At 48.1% G+C, this 21381-nt stretch overlaps 1 protein-coding gene across 1 annotated transcript in view; it reads right to left on the reverse strand.

Moving 5' to 3' along the window:
• Positions 1-2878: 2878 nt before the first annotated feature.
• aldh9a1 (aldehyde dehydrogenase 9 family member A1) overlaps positions 2879-21381 on the reverse strand; it is a 44167-nt gene continuing 25664 nt past the window's right edge. Inside the window, exons 4-11 of the mRNA XM_033028031.1 lie at positions 19377-19511; positions 17882-18078; positions 15987-16127; positions 13458-13646; positions 11037-11124; positions 5208-5349; positions 4196-4308; positions 2879-3387 (exon numbers count right to left, since the gene is read on the reverse strand). Coding sequence (XP_032883922.1) covers positions 3293-3387; positions 4196-4308; positions 5208-5349; positions 11037-11124; positions 13458-13646; positions 15987-16127; positions 17882-18078; positions 19377-19511 — 1100 coding nt within the window. The 3' untranslated portion in view covers positions 2879-3292. The remainder of the gene's footprint in view (positions 3388-4195; positions 4309-5207; positions 5350-11036; positions 11125-13457; positions 13647-15986; positions 16128-17881; positions 18079-19376; positions 19512-21381) is intronic.

Genomic DNA, 21381 nt, shown 5'->3' on the forward strand with positions numbered 1-21381 from the left:
GGATTGAACTCGCGCCTCTGGCGTTGCAAGGCTGTAACTCTACCGCTGCGCCACTAGCTGTCAACAATGTCTGTGGCGCAGTGGTAGAGTTGCTGCCTCACAGCGCCAGAGACACAGTTCAATCCTGTCTGTACGGAGTTTGTACGTTCTCCCGGTGACTGTGGGTTTTCTCCGGGTGCCCCGGTTTCCTCCCACATCCCAAACACGTGCAGGTTTGTAGGTTAATTGGCTTCTACAAAGTGCGCCTGAAAGCGTTTTGGAACTGAAAGGGTTAAGGGTGTACGGGCAGAGGAGCAGCTCAGGCGGACAAAATATGTGGAAACAAGAAAAGATGCCAATTACCAAGTAAAACTGCAGAGTAAAACAAGTCTGTTCCAGGCGCGTGAAAAACTTGCTTTAAACGTGCCGATGATGAAATGGAAACTCCCTACGGGTATACAGGTACAGCTTTGGTATCGGACCTTTGAGTGGGACCCCGGGAGGCAACAAGTGTGTAACCATACTCGTGGTTGCTCCTGCATGTGTAATAAAGAGGACTTGTTACATTCTTAAAGTGACCCATGTGGTTTGTTGTCTGATAGGCGGAGAGAACTTTAACTCGCACGCCCAGTGTGTAAGATGAGAAAGTGGGATAACAACTTGTGTAAGGGGGATCGCTGGTCAGCGTGGACTCAGTGGAGCGAAGGGCCTGTTCCCACGCTGTATCTCTAAACTAAACTAAGGCCCTTCAGCCCACAATGTCTATGCTGCACATGCCCAGATGAACCAATCTCCTCTTCCTGCCCATGATCCGTGCCTATCTGCAAGCCTCTTGGATGCCGCTATTGTATCTCATCCACCACCCTGGCCTCATGTTCCAGGCACTCACCACCCTCTTATGGAGGAAACACTTGCCCCCCCCCCCCCCCCCCCCCCAACATACCATCTTCATAATTTGCCCCTCACCTTAAAGCTATGCCCACTAACCTTTGACATCCCATCCTGGGGTAAAGGTTCTGACTCTCTACCTTATCTATGCGTCTCATTTATATATTGCTATAAGGTGTCCCTCTCAAACTCTGGCGTTCCAGAGAATGCAATCCCAAGTGTGCCCACCCTCTCCTTTGAGCTGATACCCTCCGATCCAGGTAGCGTTCCTGTAAACCTAAATTAATTCACCACTTCATTCAATTTACGGTGAAGTGGTTAATTTCTGAGATGACAATGTCGTCTGTCTTAGAGCTGCTCTGTTGTCTGATCCTAGTACGGGTTTAACAACCAGATTGCCCAGCTCAGGTGCTGCAAATTTCCCCATCACTGGGGCGGCACGATGGCGCAGTGGTAGAATTGCTGCCTCACCGCGCTGAAGACACGGGTTCGATCCTGACTACGGGTGCTGGCTGTTCCCCTGGTGACCACGTGGGGTTTCTCCTGGTGCTCGTGTTTCCTCCCACGCTCCAAAGACGTGTAGGTTAATCGGCTTCTGTAAATTGACCCAAGTGTGTAGGACAGTGCGAGTGTACTGTCGGCGGTGATCGCTGGTCGGCGCGGACACTGAAGGGCGACGGGCCTGTTTCCACATTGTGTCTAAAGACTGGGCATCAAGAGAAAGCTGAAGTTCACATAGAACTGGACAGCACGTTGAACACCCGGCAGACCAACATTACCTTGATGCTGAGGAAAGCCACCTGGTTGTGGCAGTGAGTCTGTGACAGAACTCACAACCTCAGAATTAAAGGACGTTCCTTTAGGAAGGAGATGAGGAGGAATTCCATTAGTCAGAGGGTGGTAAGGCCATGTCAATGGGTATTTTTAAGGCAGAGATAGATACATTTTTGTTTAGTACAGGTGTCAGGGGTTACGGGGAGAATGGTGTGAGGAGGGAGAGTTAGATCAGCCATGCTTGAATGGCGGAGTAGACCTGCTGGGCTGAATGGCCTAATTCTGCTCCTATCATTGATGAACTAAAGGGTCTGTCCCACTTCCACAACCTAATTCACAACCTTTTATTACTCGTGGACATTTTTCATCAGGCTAGAAAAACGCCCCGACCTACTTGATGCCACGAGTACTCACGACTAGCATCACGGCCTGCTACGACCTACCTACGACCTCCTACAACCTCGTGACGACCATGCTGCGAGTATGAGTCAAGGGGAAACTTGGCAGAGGTCGTGAAAATGGGAGAGGCCCTTTATAAGAACTGGTTTGCAGAGCAGGAATGACAGAGGGGAAGCAGTGAAAGGGTCTCACAGAACTCCCATCAGAGAGAGGAGAACTTCTTCAAAGTGGGATAGCCTTGAGGGTGATTAACATGGCCTGTTTACTCGCTTTTGCTAGCTCCCTCTTTACTAGCTTTCTCGGTATCATGATTTAGTTTAGTTTGCAGATACGGCACGGAAACAGGCCCTTCAGCCCACCGAGACTGCACCGACCAATGATCACCAGTACACAAGTTCTATCCTACACGCTAGGGACAATTTACAGAAGCCAATTAATTAATTTGAATGTTGAAGGAAACCAGAGCACCCGAAGAAATCCCACACGATCACAGGGAGAACGTGCGTAGTTGGGATAGAACCCGGGTCTCTGGCACTGTGAGGCAGCAACTCTACCACTGTGCCCTGTAATATGCTTACAGTCCTGTCTGCAGCTGCTTATCACCAAAGTGTTGGTATACAAAAGATGTCCCAATTATCCTACAGCTACCCTATATCCTATAGGTGGTGCAGGCTCAAAGGGCCGAATGACCTACTCCTACACCTATTTTCTATGCTACCCATTGCACACCAAGAGACCAGGCAGACTGGAGGAGTGCAAAGGTGAGATTCATATTTCTGTTGACTTTGATCATCTATTTTTCCATGCAAAGTGGGTCAAAGGTCTTTGAAGGCGTGAAGAGAGATTTATGAATTTATTAACGATTAACCAGTTGACATTTTACAATTGGATCCACACAGTGATAAACATGAATAAAGGAGACAAAATGGTGGAGTAACTCAGCGGGTTGGGCAGCATCTCTGGAGAATGTGGATAGGTGATGTTTGTCAAGACCCTTCTTCACACTCGACCTGAAATATCACCTATCCACATTCACCAAGAGATGCTGCCTGACCCGCTGAGTTACTCCAGCACTTTGTGTCCTTATGTCATTAACCAGCATCTGCAATTCCTTGTCGCTCTGATAAACTGCTCAAGTTCAAAGTATATCATTGCAAAAAGGATATCTGAAACCTGTTTCAAAATTTGAAATTAAATGATCACTGCTTCTGGTGAACACCGTGAATTTGGGAAGGGATGAGATGGGAGCAGTTTAGAATGGACATTCTGGATCTCCCATTTCCACGTACACACTCTTCAGCTGTGTGTAATATTCAGTCGCAGCTATTCCATTCTCCTTTCCAAATCCTGCAACAACAAAGTTGAAATTACTTCTTGAGACGGGCAAACACCAAATAATGAAAGGCCTGGAAAGAGTGGATGTGGAGAGGGTGGGTGTCCACTAGTGAGAGAGTCTAGGACCAGAGGACACAGCCTCAGTATAAAAGGACGTACCTTTAGAAAGGAGATGACGAAGGAATCTCTTTAATCAGAGGGTGGTGAATCTGTGGAATTCATTGCCACAGAAGGCTGTGGAGGCCAAGACAATGGATATTTTTAAGGCAGAGTTTAACAGATTCTTGATTAGTACTGGTGTCAGGGGTTATGGGGAGAAGGCAGGAGAATGGGGTTGAGAGAGAAAGATATATCAGCCATGATTAAATGGCTGGAGTAAACTTGAAGGGCCAAATGGCCTAATTCGTCTCCTATAACTTAAGGCCCTGTCCCACTGTATGAGTTTACCCAAGAGCTCTCCCGAGTTTAAAAAAAAATCAAACTCGTGGTAAGTACGTAGAATGTGCGTAGCGGGTACGTCGGAGCTCGGGACGTCTCTTAGCGGCTTGTAACGCTAACGGCAGGTACTCGGGGAAACGCGGTTAGCTCATGAAGTTTTTTCAACATGTTGAAAAATGTCCACGAGAGCCCCGAGTACCTACAAGCGGCTATTACCGTAATTCTCCGAGTTCGAATCAGGAGAAACTCGGGAGAACTCTTGAATTAGCTCGTACAGTGGGACAGGCCCTTTACAGTATGAGCTTAGGAAAATATGTTTGAGTGAAACAAACTTCCTCTGTTTGAGAGGAAATGCTTTGTGGAAAGGAGGAGTGTTGCGTACCGGACATTTTGTAGCCTCCAAACGGCATCTCAATGGGGGCGACGTTGTAGTTGTTTATGAAACACGTCCCAACCTCAAGGGCAGCAGCCAGCCGGTGAGCTCGAGTCAGATCCCTGCAAAGATAGAACCGGCTGAAACAAAGGCTCCAACCAAGGAGACCCGACACCTATTATCCCACAACACTCCACTCAAGTGGAAAAAAATAGACACAACGTGTTTTAGGTTAGTTTAGTTTAGAGATACAGGCCCTTCGGCCCACCGAGTCTGTGCCGACCAGCAATCCCCATTACACCCTCACACACTGGGGACAATGCACAATTATTACTGAAGCCAATTAACCTATAAACCTGCACGTCTTTAGAGTGTGGGAGGAAACCGGAGCACCCAGAGAAGACCCACACGACCACAGGGAGAACATACAAACAGCACCCGTAGTCAGCATAGAACCCGGGTCTCTGGCGCTGGAAGACAGTAACTCTACCGCTGTGCCACTGTGGCGTCACTAAAGCACTTGCCTCCTTTAAACTTTCCCCTGTTGACCTTTTCGTTATGCCCTCTACTCTTTGGGAAGAACATGGGGAAAAGGTTCAGGCCCCAGTGAGATTTGAACTCACAGTCCCTGGTTTACAAGACCAGTGGTCTCACCCCTGAGCTATGGCGCCTTCCTCTGTGGAAGACATGAAAAGGCATCAGGGCAGGTACGTGTGCCCCAGTCTGCCCCGTGTTAAAGGATTAGACAGGTACATGGATAGGGCAGGTTCAGTGGGATGTGGGCCAAATGCAGGCAGGTGGGACTAGTGTAGATGGGAGTTGTTGGCCGGTGCGGGCAAGTTGAGCTGAAGGGCCCGTTTCCACGCTGTATGACTCTAAAAGAGGTCCATCTGGAGGGTGCAAAAAGTCTGTGGCTCGAGGATTGGCCACTTCATCCGTCTCAAGACCCACAGAAGGGGCCCACCAGGGGGACCAGTGATGGTCGCGGGGAGAGAGAGAGAGAGAGAGGTGATCGCTGTACCTGGTGAACACTCCAGCTGCCAAACCGAGCTCAGTGTTGTTTGCCCTCTGTACCACCTCCTCCTCCGTATCGAACGGCAGGACCGACATAACAGGTCCAAATATCTCCTCCGCCACACAGGTCATCTCATCTCGGCAGTCTCCTGTAAGCACACACGCAAATACCGATTCCCAGTTGCACAGGTTGCAGTCATGCAGTGATAACTTTCAATATGTCAGCCTGGTTTGGGTCACTATCCAACATCCATCGAAACCCACTAAACAAAATCATATCAATGAGCAGTAAAATAATCGGACTGGAGCAGGAACCACTGATCAGTATTTACAATAGAAGGACTAAACTAAAAGGAACACAAATAGCCTCAGACACCACTCACTCACTGCACAGCCAAGACAGTCATCTACACTCAGGCCAGTCACTCACATTCAGGACTAAGAGAGCCATGTCGAGTCTCGTGCCTACATCCATTAGACTCATGAATAGCCGATCTATTTATCTACTCATTTATTTATATATACATTTTTAACCTTTTAATGTTTTTATTGCCTATTCTTCATGTACCTGTATTGTGCTTTGCAAGTTTTACCCACTGACCAATGTTGGACTGCTGGTATGTGATGTGTGTGGTATATTGTGTTGTGTTGCTGGCTATGTGAACTGTACACGCACAATGACGTTCCTAACGGATAAATAAAGTTCATTGAATTGAATTTCCTCACTCGGTACAATAATAGCTGTGTGTCCATATTTACTGATGTGCTGAGCAAGTTGTTTTTTTACACAAAGGTGGTGGAGGCCTGGAACACACTGCCAGGGGTAGTGGTGGAGGCAGGTGTGATATTGACATTGTAAGAGGATCTTACAAAGGTACCCACCCATTATCAGTAGAGAAGACTTTAGTATCGACATTGGGAGATCATGTTACAATTATATAAGATGTTGGTGAGGCCACATTTAGAGTATTGTGTTCAGTTTAGGTCACCATGTTATTGGAAAGATATTGTCAAGTTGAAACGGGTACAGAGAAGATTTATGGGGATGTTGCCGGGACTATAGGGAGAGGGTGAGCGGGCTAGGACTCTATATCTTGGAGCGCAGGAGGATGAGGGGTGATCTTATAGAGGTGTGTAAGATCATGAGAGGAATAGATCGGGTGGGCGCACAGTCTCTTGCCCAGATTCTGTTCCTCCGGGGGAATCGAGAACCAGAGGACATAGGTTTAAGGTGAAGGAGGGAAAGATTGAATCGGAACCTGAGCTGCCAGAGGAGGTAGTTGAGGCAGAGGCTATCGCAACGTTTAAGAAACATTTAGTCAGGTACATGGATAGGACAGGGGATATGGGTCAAAAGCAGGCAGGTGGGACTAGTGTAGATGGGACATGTTGGTCGGTGTGGGCAAGTTGGGCCAAAGGGCCTGTTTCCACTCTATGACATGGATATGCAGGGGAATGGAGGGATGTGGATAGCAAGCAGGCAGAGGAGATTAGTTAACTGAGCATCATGTTCGGCATGGAAAGGTTCTGAGCACATTCATGGAAGGACAGAAGTTTATAACTGCCCGTGTACAAACGTAAGTCAACAATACTCAGATTCAGGAGGACAATATTTCATTTTTGCTAATGGTAAAAATCAATATACAGGCACCCTGTGATTGACATGGGGGTTATGTTGCTTGAAAAGCAAGACGTAACTCAAAAAGCACATAAATTGTGTACCAGGCTCCACACATGACTACACTGCCTGTCATATATCAGAGCGCTTTATTCCAAAACTAGGAGTGCGTAAATTAAACTGCAGTAGTAATTAGACAAGCACGTTATTCTGAAAACTGCGTAAATCTACACAATACAATACAATACAATTTATTTGTTGTCATTTGAACCCAGAGGTTCAAACAAAATGTTGTTTCTGCAGTCATACAAACAAGAAGAACCAAGACACAACACAATTTACATGAATCTCCTCCTCACTGTGATGGAAGGCAAAGTCTTATCTCTCCCCTGCACTCCTCGTTCTCCTCCCAATGTCAGAGTCAAAGCCCCCGGCGGGCGATGGTAAGTGTCCTGCGGCAATTATAAAGCCGCGCCGGGTGATGCAAGGCTGCGCTCCGGGTCTTGGTGTTGGAGCCCCCGGCGGGCACTAACATGTCCCGCGGCCATTTAAAGCCGTGCCGGGCGATGATGTAAGGCCCCGCTCCAGGTCATCCTCAACCCCGCAACTCGGGCGGGAGAAGTCGCCGTTGCGGAAGCCCCAAAAGGCGGTCTCCCACCAGGGACCCGCGGGCTCCCGGTGTCACCGTCCACCGGGCCGGCGGTTGGAGCCTCCGAATCTCCTGGGTCGGGTCGCAGCAGCGCGCCACCATCGCTCCTCCTGCTCCACGATGGTGGGTATGTCCGCAGCTCCGCGACTGGAGCCCCAGGTCGTTCCGGTTGAAGGCCGCTCCACGGTGCTCAGCCCCAACGACAACGGAGACCCGACAGAGAAAAGGTCGGGGTGTCCGTGCAGGGGAAAGATTTTTAAAAGTTTCCCCACCCCCCGCCACCCCCCCCCCCCCGCACATACCCAGTTTAAAAAAAAATAAAAACTACATACAAACGAGTCAAAAAATAAAAAAACGACAGACGGACTGCAGAGGCCGCTGCGACGTGAGTCGCGCAGCCCACCCGACACATACACAGTGAATGATATGCCTTTGGGTAGTGTTGTAGAGCAGAGGGATCTTGGCGTGCAGGTGGATGGTTCCTTGAAGGTGGAGTCGCAGGTAGATCGGGAGGTCAAAACGGCTTTTGGCACTTTGGCCTTCATTAGTCAGAGTATTGAGTATAGAAGTTGGGAGGTCATGTTGCAGCTGAATAAGACGCTGGTGAGGCCGCATTTAGAATATTGTGTTCAGTTCTGGGCACTGTGTTATAGGAAATATGTTGTCAAGCTGGAAATGGCACAGAGAAGATTTACGAGGATGTTGCCAGGGCAAGAGGGTCTGAACTTTAGGGAGAGGTTGAGTAGGCTGGGACTCTATTCCTTGGAGTACAGGAGGATGAGGGGTGATCCTATAGAGGTGTACAAAATCATGAGAGTCAAGTCAAGAGAGTTTATTGTCATGTGTCCCTGATAGGACAATGAAATTCTTGCTTTGCTTCAGCACACCAGAACATAGTAGGCATGAATACAGAACAGATCAGTGTGTCCATATACCATTGTATAAATATATACACACATGGATGTAGAGGAACAGATCGGGTAGATGCACAGAGTCTCTTACCCAGAATAGGGAAATCGAGGACATCGGTTTAAGGTGAAGGGGAAAAGATTTAACAGGAATCTGAGGGGTAACTTTCCACACAAAGGGAGGTGGGTGTATGGAATGAGCTGCCAGAGGAGGTAGTTGAGGCTGGGACTATCCCAATGTTTAAGAAACAGTTACACAGGTACATGGATAGGACATGTTTGGAAGGATACGGGCCAAATGCAGGCAGGTGGGATTCGTGTTGCTGGGACATGTGTGAGCAAGTTGGGCCGAAGGGCTTGTTTCCACGCTGTATGACTCTATGACTCTATCAAGTGTGCATGAAACACGAGGTGCCTGCATTAGTTCCTCATCTCCAAATACAAACTCCTGAAGCAGACACTCTATTCTGCAAGAGGAAGAGAAGACCAGGCAGACAGAGGTATAGGTGTGTAGGAAAGAACTGCAGATGCTGGTTTAAATTGAAGATAGACACAAAATGCTGGAGTAATGCTGGAGTTTCTCTCTCCATCCCCTCCCCTTCCCAGTTCTCCGACCAGTCTTGCTGCTTCCGACCACATTTTATCTCTGTACCGCCCACTCCCGACGTCACTGAAGAAGGGTCTCTACCCGAAACGTCATCCATTCCTTCTCTCCAGAGATGCTGCCTGTCCCGCTGAGTTACTCCAGCGTTTTGTGTCCATTAGGCAGACAGAATCTGTCAGTCTATCTGTGCCGAATATGAAACCATGTGAACTAATCTCCTCTGCCTGCACGTGATCCATATCCCTCCGTTCTCTGCATATCCATGTACCTCTCTCCAAGCTTTTTAAATTGCACTATCTTATCTGCCTCCACCACCACCCCTGGCCAGTGTTCCAGGTACCCACCACCCTCTGTGTAAAAACTTGCTCAGCACATCTCTTAGGCATCATCAATGCTTATTCTTTAAACATTGCCCCGCTCACCTTAAAGACAAGCCCTCTACAGTATTACAAGGGACAAGACAAGAGACATTTATTGTCACATGTACCAATTGGTGCAGTGAAATGTGCGGTCACCATACAGCCATACGAATAAAAAAGAGCACAGAACACGATAGTCTTTAACATAAACATCCCCACACAGCGGAATCAAAGTTTCCCACTGTGAGGGAAGGCACCAAAGTTCAGTCCTCCTCCTCTGTTGTCCTCTTGTTCACCCGTGGTCGGGGGGCTCCCGAACCCCTCGCTGTCGCTGCTACGGGCAGCCCGATGCTCAGGCCCGCTCGCCGGGGTGATGGAACTCCGACGTCGGAACGGGAGAACATTCTCAGAGGCTTGGACATCCGAATCGGCCACTTCCTACCGGAGACCGCGGCTCCCGAAGTCCACAGGCCACGCTGGGCGGAGATTCACGCTGGCGGCCCTCGGCAAAAGGTCCCAGGACTCCGTGATATTAGATTTTCACGCTGTGAAAGGTTCTGACTGTCTACTCTGTCTATGTATCTCATCATTTGAGATACTTCTATCGGGTCTCCCCCCAGCCTCTGAGGTTCCAGAGAAAACAATCCAAGTTTGTCCAACCTCTCCTGGTAGCTAATGCCCTCTAATTCAGGCAGCATTCTGGTAAACCTTTGCAGAGCCCCCACATCGTTCCTGTAATGGGGGCGACCAGAACTGGACACAATACTCCAAATGCAGCCCAAAGTCATATAAAGCTGCACTTTATATTTCAGATTAGACTCTTATACTTAACACTCCAACCTATGAAGGTGAGCATACCGTATCTCTATACCACTCTATCCACTTGTCATAGAGTGATACAGTGTGGAAACAGGCCCTTCGGCCCAACTCGCCCACACCAGCCAACAATGTCCCAGCTACACTAGTCCCACTTGCCTGCGCTTGGTCCATGACCCTCCAAACCTGTCCTATCCATGTACCTGTCCAACTGTTTCTTAAACAATGGGATAGTCCCAGCCTCAACTACCTCCTCTGGCAGCTTGTTCCATACACCCACCACCGTCTGTGTGAAAAAGTTACCCCTCAGATTCCTATTAAATCTTTTCCCCTTCACCTTGAACCTATCACCTCTGGTCCTCAATTCCCCAACTCTGGGTAAAAGACTCTGTGCATCTACCCGATCTATTCCTCTCATGATTTTGTACACCTATATAAGATCACCCCTCATCCTCCTACCCTCCATGGAATAGAGACCCTGCCTACTCAACCTCTCCCTATAGCTCACACCCTCTAGTCCTGGCAACATCCTCATAAATCTTTTCTGAACCCTTTCAAGCTTGACAATATCTTTCCTATAACATGGCGCTCAGAACTGCGGAGATCAAATCAATGGATATTTTAAAGCAGAGATAGATAGATTCTTGATTAGTACGGGTGTCTGGGGTTATATAGGGGCAGGCAGGAGAATGGGGTTAAGAGGGAGGGATAGATCAGCCATGATGGAATGGCATGTAGACTTGATGGGCCAAATGGCTTAATTCTACTCCTATCACGTATGGACTTTAACCCCATGAACCCTTTGTACATCAAAGTTGCTTTTTTTAAAGTAACATTTCAAATTATTTTGAGGCTATTCATGGGAGACTTTGGCAACAATACCTAGAATACATGGCTTCATGAAGTATCCGTCTTGCAGTTTTGGGTCATCGGGAACGAACACGTCACCGCCGCACAAAACCGTTGCGCCCTAGAAGCAGAGCATTGAGAACGCATCATTCTCACATTTGCCAAAGCCATTCAGAAACAAGAAGGGTGGCACTCCAAGATGGTGCCCAATCCAGGCGACTATATGTGTGCTAGCCACAGAAGCAGATCTAAAGACTCATATTGCAATCGCTCCACACCCTTAAATCTCTATTCCTACAGCAACATCTCTATACACTGGAGGAAAGAACTGCAGATGCTGGTTTGAATCGAAGATAGACACAAAATGCTGGAGTAACTCAGCGGGACATGCAGCATCGCTGGAGAGAAGGAATGGATGACGTTTCGTGTCGAGAACCTTCTTCAGGTCTCGACCCAAAACGTCACCCATTCTTTCTCTCCAGAGATGATGCCAGGGTGGTGGTGAAAAAGCATTTCACTGTACCTTGGTACATGTGACAATAAACTAAACTACACTAAACCCTCGCCGCTACGGATGGCCCGGTGTACAGGCCCTCTCGTCGGGATGCTCGAAACTCCAACGTCGGGACGGACGGACACTCCTCGGCCTGGAGGTCCCGAATCGGCCGCTTCCTACCGGAGACCGAGGCTTCACGATGTTATAGGCCGCAGGCTGACGGTCGGAGCTCTTAAAGTCCACATGATGCACGCGGCTAGAAGCTCCACAGGAAGCACTTCAGGATGTCGTAGTTCGCGGGCCAGCGATCAGAGCACTTCTTCTAGCGACCCCGGCAAGGGCTCACCCACTCCGCGATGGAAAGTCCACGCTGCGCCCGCTGCTGAAGCTCTGGACCCGACTCCGGGAAAGGCCGCACCAATCCAGGCTGTTAGGCCGCGAAAAGTCGCATTCCACCGAGGTAAGTGACTAAAAAACAGTTTCCCCTAATTCCCGCCCCCACACTAAAACACACTTTTAGACAAACTAAAAACAAAAAAAAGTGGAAAGGACGAACAGCTGAGGCTCGTGGCGCCACCTGTCAATACTTATCATCCCCTGTCTGTGTTCTCCTTGTTACCCGACCCGCTGAGTTACGCCAGCACTTTGTGTCCTTCCTTGACAATTAAACACTCTTGCCAGACAGCACACAGTGAACAGAAAACTGGGCTGACCAACTGTGAGCTCAAAGGTTTCAAGGAAGTGTATAATGCAGTTGGCAAGAGAACAAAAACTAGAGATAGACACAAAAAGCTGGAGTAACTCGGCGGGTCAGACAGCATCTCTGGAGAGAAAAGAATAGGTGACGTTTCAGGTCGAGACCCTTCTTCAGACCAGAGAACAGGTCAACAGTGCCTGGAAGATGACGTGCCACGGATAACGTTGCAGAAGATCAAGTATTAGACCAGAGAGTCTGTGGTTAGCTTTCTCAACATCGTTCGTTTTCAAAACGCTGTTTTCAGAAAACTGAATCACCCTAACAACAACTAAAGAGCAGTCTTGAGCTACTATCTACCTCATTGGAGATCCTCGGACTACCTTTGGTTGAACTTTACTGGACCTTTTCTTGCACTGAACGCTATTCACATTATTCCCTTTATCCTGTATCTGTACACCGTGGATGGCTCAATTGTATTGTCATTCCGCTGACTGGTTGGCACGCAACAAAACCTTTTCACTGTACCTCGGTACACGTAACAATAAACTAAACTCAAAATGCATGACTGTCACTATATGATCTGCAGAGCAATTTGAATACTGATGGATCCAAAAAGATCTGCCCCATCTACATAAGTCCCATCTATACGTCTTAGGCCCAGGCCCTGATTTAAGTCTTCTCCAATACCTTCTCAAATCTGAAGAAGGGTCTCGACCTGAAATGTCACCTGTCCATGTTCTCCAGAGATGCTGCCTGACCCACTGAGTTACTCCAGCACTCTGTGAAACGTCACCTGTCCATGTTCTCCAGAGATGCTGCCTGACCCACTGAGTTACTCCAGCACTCTGTGAAACGTCACCTGTCCATGTTCTCCAGAGATGCTGCCTGACCCACTGAGTTACTCCAGCACTCTGTGAAACGTCACCTGTCCATGTTCTCCAGAGATGCTGCCTGACCCGCTCAGTTACTCCAGCACTTTGTGTCCTTTTTTCTCTTCAGAAAATCTCTGTTTCAGAGTCTATGCCCTCCCCCCAACCCCAGTTCTAACCTGAAGAAGGATCCCGACCCGAGACGTCACCTGTCCATTCCCCACGGATGCTGCCTGACCTTCTGAGTTACTCCAGCACTTTGTGTTTTGCTCAGGATTCCAGCATCTGCAGTTTCCCGTGTCGCCAACTCTAACCTGTACAGCACGGAGTGTGCTCGGCAAATGGGAACAATTTCAACATCAAATATGGGGCGACCAAAACATTAGCTTTACCTGAACCTTGGCTTGCTCCACGTAAGACAGCACCCGATCCAGGTGTGGTTTACTAATAAGTGCCCCCATCTGAGTATCTTTATGCAGGGGGTCTCCAAGTTTTATTCCTTTAGTTCTGGCCACTACTTTCTCAAGGAACGGTGACAATATATCCTTCTGTACAAACACTCTAGTGCCATTGCTGCACACCTGAAGATAATAAGGCAGGTTATAATATGATTTAATAAAATGAGCTTGCAACATGTTATAGGAATGGAGGGATATGGATCACATATAGGCAGTGGAGATTAGTTTAATTTAAGGGCGGCAAGGTGGTAGGTTTGCTGCCTCACAGCGGCAGAGACCACCCGGGTTCGATCGTGATCACGGATGCCGCCTGTATGGATTTTGTACGTTCTCCCTGTGACCGTATGGGTTTTTCGCCGGGTGCTCTGGTTTCCACCCACACTCCAAAGACAGCTTTGTAGCTTTGTAGGTCAATTGCATTCGGTAAACAAATTGTAAATTGTCCCCAGTAGACAAAAGTGCTGGAGAAACTCAGCGGGTGCAGCAGCATCTATGGAGCGAAGGAAATAGGCAATGTTTCGGGCCGAAACCCTTCTTCAGACTGATGTAGGGTGGGGAGAAGAAAGGAGAAAGGAAGAGGAGGAGCCCGTGGGCTGAGGGAGGGCTGAGAAGGGGAGCAGGTAGCAAGGGCTACCGGAAATTGGAGAAGTCAATGTTTATGCCGCTAGCGTGCAAACTGCCCAAGCGGAATATGAGGTGCTGCTTCCTCCAATTAAAAAAAATAAATAAATAACTTGTTAATTTTCTGGAAGTATAACGTTCTTTACAGGCAAAATTGTTGGTATTTAAAATTGCTCAATCTGGCCATGGAGGAGGCCCAGGACAGAAAGGTCGGATTCGGAAATGGAAGGGGAGTTGAAGTGCTGAGCCACCGGGAGATCAGGTTGGTTAATGCGGACCGAGCGGAGGTGTTCAGCGAAACGATCGCCAAGCCTACGCTTGGTCTCACCGATGTAGATCAGCTGACATCTAGAGCAGCGGATGCAATAGATAAGAAGATGTAAATTGTCCCCAGTGTGTGTGGGATATCGCTAGTATACGGGGTGATCGCTGGTCAACGAGGATTCTGTGGGCCTGTTTCCACTCTGTATCTCTGAAGTCTAAAGTATAGTCTAACGTCTAAACTTGGCATCATGTCCAGCATGGACATTGTGGGCTGAAGGTGTAGCTCCTGTTAAAAATAGATTTCTACCATTTTAGGTGAATAGCCATAACTAACACCTCTCCCTTTTATGTCCCACTTCCCCCCTCTCTACCCTGTGCCCCACATGAATGTGCACCCATTTCACCCGCTATCCTGCCACCCCACCTTTCCCGATTCCCTCATCCTCTTCCATTTATATCCCTTCCTCCGGCTTTACATTTCGGGCCACATCTCTCAGTATCTCACGGCCTTTTGTCTCCTTCCCTCCTCTGGGATTAGTCCACCCATCTGCCGGACAAACACGCGGTGTATCGATCTATAACTTGCCGCCACTCCTGGCAGCACCTTCCAGGCCCGCACATCTCCTTTAACCTTTGCCCTTCTCACCTTAAAGCTATTTAGTTTCGTTTAGTTTAAAGATACAGCGCAGAAACAGGCCTTTCAGCCCATCAAGTCCGCTCTGACCAGCGATCCCTGCACATTAAAGCCCCTGTCCCACGATGCGAGTTTACCCAAGAGCTCTCCCAAGTTTTAAAAAAAATCAAACTCGTGGTAAGTAGGTAGAATGTACGTAGCGGGTACGTCGGAGCTCGTGGATGTCTCGAAGTGGCTCGTAACGCTAATGGCAGGTACTCGGGAAACGCGGTAAGCTCGTGAAACTCATGAAGTTTTTTCAACAGTGTGAAACATTTCCAAGAGTAAAAAAATACTTGTGATGAAGTACCACGAGTTTAATTATTTTTTTTTTACTCGGGAGAGCTCTTGGGTAAACTCACATTGTGGGACAGGTCTTTAGCACAACCCTACACACATACACTAGGGACAATTTACAATTATAACAAGCCAATTAATCTGCAGACCTGCACGTCTTTGGGGTGTGGGAGGAAACCAAAGATCCTGGAGAAAACCCACGCAGGTCACGGGGAGAACGTATAAACTCCGTACAATCACCCGTAGTCAAGATCATATCCGGCTCTCTGGCGCTGTAAGGCAGCAACTCTACCGCTGCGCCACCGTGCCAAACTCATGCTAAAGAGTTGTTTCTTAAAATCTGAGAAGTCAACGTTCACACAGATGGGTTGCAGGCTACCGAAGCTGAATGCGGTGCTGATCCTCCAGTTTGCATGTGGCAGCACACTGGCAAAGGAGGAGGCCCAGGACAAAAAGGTCAGTGTGGGAAGGGGAGTTAAAATGGTTGGCTACTGGGAGATCCAGCAGGCCTAGGCGGACCGAGCGTAGGTCTTCAGCGAAACGGTCGCCGAGTCTACGCTCGGTCCTTGGCTCATCAATAATGAGAAAAGATGCATTATTTCACCTACCTCACCCTGACTCAGAAAATTAGCCAACATCGCTCCCTTCACGGCATTTTCCAAGTCGCAGTCAGAGAAAATAACGAGCGGAGATTTCCCGCCCAGTTCCAGCGTGAGGCGTTTTACGCTTTTTGCTGCCGCTTCCATGATCTAGAGGTGGAGCACAGAGAGAGGGTTTATTCAGTGCCACGTTCATCTGCAAGGCTTGTAACATCTTTAATGAGAGGGCAGCACGGTGGCGCAGCGGTAGAGCTACTGCCTTACAGCGCCAGAGACCCGGGTTTGATCCTTACATCAGTTGATTGCCTGTACGGAGTTTGTACGTTCTCCCCGTGACCGCAAAGGTTTACTTTGAGATCTTTGGTTTCCTCCCATACTCCAAAAAACGTGCAGGGTTGTAGGGTCATTGACTTGGTATAATTGTAATTTGTCCCTAGTGTGTGTAGGATTGTGTTAGTGTGTGGGAATACCTGGTCGACGTGGATTGGATGGGCCGAAGGGCCTGTTTCCACACTGTACCTCTAAACTAAAGATATTCATTTTAATCCTGCAATTTTCCAAAGAATCGCATCCTACTGCGTAAGTGTTATATTTGAAGAGAATTAACATTAGTAGTTATATTATATTCAAAAACTAGACGACATTAGTTTAATGTGAGCTGGGAAAGATTTAATAGGAAGTGGCAACCTTTTCACAAAAGAGGGTGGTGGGTGTATGGAACAAGTTGCCAGAGGAGGTAGATGAGGCATGTATTGAAAGGACGCTTGGACAGGTACACAGATAGGAAAGGTTTGGTGGGATATGGGCCACGCATGGCCAGGTGGGTCCATCTTGGTTGGCATGGGCATGCTGGGCCGAAGGGCCTGTTTCCGTGCTGTATGACTCTAACACCTCATAATCAATGACTAGTCGCACCCTGGCCACTCCCTCTTCTCTCCTCTCCCATCGGGCAAAAGGTATTGAAGTGTGAAAATGCACACCTCCTGACTCGGGGACAGTTTCTTCCCAGCTGCTATCAGGCAACCGAACCATCTTACCACAACCAGAGAGCAGTGCTAAGCTACTATCTAGTTCATTGGAGACCCTCTGACCATCTATGATCGGATTTTACTGGCTTTACCTTGCACTAAACGCTATTCCCTTTACCATGTATGTGTACACTGTGGATGGCTTGACTGTAATCATGTGTTGTATTTCCACTGAAGATAGACACAAAACGATGGAGTAACAGCGGTTCAGGCAGCATCTCTGGAGAAGAGGAATAGGTGACATTTCGGGTCGACTGACTGGTCAGTTGTGCCCCTGTCCCACTTAGGAAACCTGAATGGAAACCTCTGGAGACTTTGCGCCCCACCCAAGGTTTCCGTGCGGTTCCCGGAGGTTGCAGGTAGTGGAAGCAGGTTGGGAGACTGACAAAAACCTCCGGGAACCGCATGGAAACCTTGGGTGGGGCGCAAAGTCTCCAGAGGTTTCCATTCAGGTTTCCTAAGTGGGACAGGGGCATACGCACGCAACAAAAGCTTTTCACTGTACTTCGGTACACGTGATAATAAACTCAAACTCAAACACTATCTAGGGTGGCGCAGCGGTAAAGTTGCTGCCTTACAGCACCAGAGACCCAAGTTCAACCCTGGTCACTGTTGCTGAACCTAGGGAGTTTGTACGTTCTCCCCGTGACCACGTGGCTTTTCTCCAAAATCTTCGGTTTCTTCCCACACTCCAAAGACGTACAGGTTTGCAGGTACCAATTGGCTTGGTATAAATGTAAACTGACCCTAGTGTGTGTGTTTGTGTGTGTGTGTGTAGGGTAGTGTGTGTGTGTGTGGAAGCGCTGCTCGGTGGGCCGAAGGGCCTGTTTCCGCACTGTATCTCTGAACTAAACTATCATCGCGATCAGGCTGTACCTTGATGCCAGTTGGCACACTGCCAGTGAAGGAGATTTTGGCCACACCCTTGCTTGTACACAGGAGATTCCCCGTCTCCACGGAGCCTTGCACCACGTTGAACAGGCCTTTGGGGGCCCCAGCCTGAGAGTAGATCTCAGCCAACATCACTGCCGTCAGAGGGGTCAGGGGCGAAGGCTTGAAAACCATGGCGTTTCCTGGAGGGACAACACATACAAGCTTCAGAATACTTGACGATGATGAGTGCATTGACCTATGCACCTAGGTACAGTGAAATTCTTTGTTTCACATACAATCATTTTCACACTTCAATACAGATAAGCACAATCATACATAAGTACAAAAGTATAATGATTGTATGAATGAATGAATACTTTATTGTCTCCGAATAAAAATAATGTACTTCTTTCCACTTTGTGTAAACATAACATCCAGAGATAGCGTTAACTTGATGAAGGACAGTCACTTTTAGTTTAGTTTAGAGATTTAGCATGGAAACAGGCCCTTTAGCCCACCAAGTCCGTGCCGACCAGCGATCTCTGAAGAAGGGTTTCGGCCCGAAACGTTGCCTATTTCCTTCGCTCCATAGATGCTGCTGCACCCGCTGAGTTTCTCCAGCATTTTTGTGTACCTTCGATTTTCCAGCATCTGCAGTTCCTTCTTAAAACACATCTTTGTACACTAGTTCAATCCTATACACTGGGGACAATTTACAGATGCCAATTCAACTACAAACCTGCACGGTTTGTGACTCCATTGAGTGCCAATAATGGGTCATTGAGACATTCCATTAGTTACTCTTAGTTTGAATAAAGAGAGAAAAGCTTAAATAGAACGAATATGTTGTGTGCAGAATAGATTTGTCTGACTGCACGGGTCAAAGTACAAGAAGAGATGACAGGAATTTAGTTTAGTTCAGAGATACAGCACGGAAACAGGCCCTTCGGCCCACCCAGCCCGCGCCGACCAGCGATCACCCTTACACTAGTTCTATCCTACACACTAGGGACAAGTTACGGAAGCCAATTAACCTACTGAGCTGTATGTCTTTGGGATGTGTGAGGAAACTGAAAGAAACTTATGTGGCAACAGGAAGGAGGTACAAACTCCGTACAGACAGGATGGAACCCGGGTCTCTGGTGCTGTGAGGCAGCAACTCTACCGCTGCGCCACTGTGCTGCTTCTCAGTTTTGTGGCGAAGGTTAAGTGTGTGTTTCGAATTTGAGAAATAAATCTCTACAGTTTAGTAAGGGTAGGGAAATAATTGATGTTTTCCACGATATTAAATGGAATGGATAGTTCCCATCCAGAGAGATAATCGACGAGTCTGGTAGTTTTAGTGTTTGTTCATTTGTTGAAGACATTGAGGATGATTGGGATGAAGGACCTATTGCCGTGCTCCTCAGGAATTCAGGAGCGTTCCACAGGGATCAGCTGCGAGACAACCTTCAGGGTGAATTGGCAAGATAGATAGAGAGAGGGTGTATGTTCTCACCGCAAGCCAGGGCAGGGGCTGACTTCCAGCAGGCGATCTGGAAGGGGTAATTCCACGCCCCGATCCCCACGCACACGCCCAGCGGCTCCCTCCTCGTGTAGGCAAACGACCCTCCGGACAGCTGGATGTGCTGGCCTGTGCATGCGAATGAAGAGACAGATGTGGAAAACATGCAATAAAACAAGTCATTAAATGAGCTGGCCTCTGTACCTCCAGATTACAGATTAGTTTATTGTCACGTGTACCGAGGTACAGTGAAAAGCTTGTATTGCGTGCTATCCAGTCAACAGAAAGACAATAGACAATAGATGCAGGAGTAGGCCATTCGGCCCTTCGAGCCAGCACCGCCATTCAATGTGATCATGGCTGATCATTCCCAATCAGTACCCCGTTCCTGCCTTCTCCCCATATCCCCCGACTCCGCTATTTTTAAGAGCCCTATCTAGTTCTCTCTTGAAAGCATCCAGAGAACCGGCCCCCACCGCCCTCTGAGGCAGAGAATTCCACAGACTCACCACTCTCTGTGAGAAAATGTGAGAAAATGTGTTTCCTCGCCTCAGTTCTAAATGGCTTACCCCTTATTCTTAAACTGTGTGGCCCCTGGTTCAGGACTCCCCCAACATCGGGAACATGTTTCCTGCCTCTAGCGTGTCCAAACCCTTAACAATCTTATATGTTTCAATGAGAATCCCTCTCATCCTTCTAAACTCCAGAGTGTACAAGCCCAGCCGCTCGATTCTCTCAGCATATGACAGTCCCGCCATCCCGGGAAAGACAACACATGATTACAATTGACCCATTTACAGTGTATAGGTACATGGTAAGGGAATAATGTTTTGCGCAAGGTAAAGTCCGATCAAGGATAGACCGAGGGTACAGATCTGAGAGGAGTTTAAGATCATAGTTGAAGAAAGAAATGCTGCTGTCGGAATAGTGATTTAGGAGGGTGGAGCGATTGTAATAGGAGTTTGTAGATCTGCTTCTGTGGCTAGCACACATATAGTTGCTGGGTTGGTCACCATCTTGGCACGATTCAGGGACAGTTTCTTCCCAGCTGTTATCAGGCAACTGAACCATCCTCTCACCAACTAGAGTGGTCTTGACCTCCCGTCTACCTCATTGGAGATCCTCACAATATCTTGCACTAAAACATTATTCCCTTTATCCTGTAGCTGTACACTGGGCGGCTTGATTGTAATCATGTATAGTATTTCCGCTGACTGGTTAGCTCGCAATAAAGAGCTTTTCACTGTACCTCGGAAAACGTAACAATAAACTAAACTAAACTGGTCTGGCCACTTATTACTATAACTCATAGAAAGCATATTGTCGGGATGCATTACAGATTGGTTTAGGAACAGCTCTGCCCAATACCACAAGAAATTGAAGAGTTTCAATTTAGAGACGGAGCGTGGAAATAGTCTCTTCGCCCACTGACTATTAATCAACCGCACACTTTGACGTACACCAGGGACAATTTACAGAGCGCAATTAACCTACAAACCTGCACGTCTTTGGAGTGTGGGAGGAAACAGAGCACCCGGAGAAAACCCACACAGGTCACAGGGAGAACGTACAAACTCCATACAGGCAGCACCCGTAGTCAGGATCGAACCCTGCTGTCTGGTGCTGCGAAGCAGCAGCTTTACCAGCTGTGTCACTGAGCTGCCCAGAGAGTTGTAGATCTAACCCAATCCATCACACAGACCAGAATCTCCACCATTGATCTATCTAAACTTCACACTGCCTCTGAAAAGCAACCTACACAATCAAAGACTTGTCCCTCCCCGGTCATTCCTTCTTCTCCCCACTCCAGAAGGTACAGAAGCTTGAAAGTGCGCACCACCAGACTCAGGAACCGCTTCTTCCCCTCTGTTATCAGGCTTCTGAACAGTCCTTCCATAAGCTAGGGTACTGTCCGATTCACCTCTACCCCATTGTGGACATTGGACTTTGTCTCTGGAACTGGTGCGTTTCAATGCTGAGAACTATATTCTGCACTCTG

Source organism: Amblyraja radiata, chromosome 10, assembly GCF_010909765.2.
Source record: "Amblyraja radiata isolate CabotCenter1 chromosome 10, sAmbRad1.1.pri, whole genome shotgun sequence".
In the NCBI taxonomy this organism is placed as follows: Eukaryota; Metazoa; Chordata; class Chondrichthyes; order Rajiformes; family Rajidae; genus Amblyraja; species Amblyraja radiata.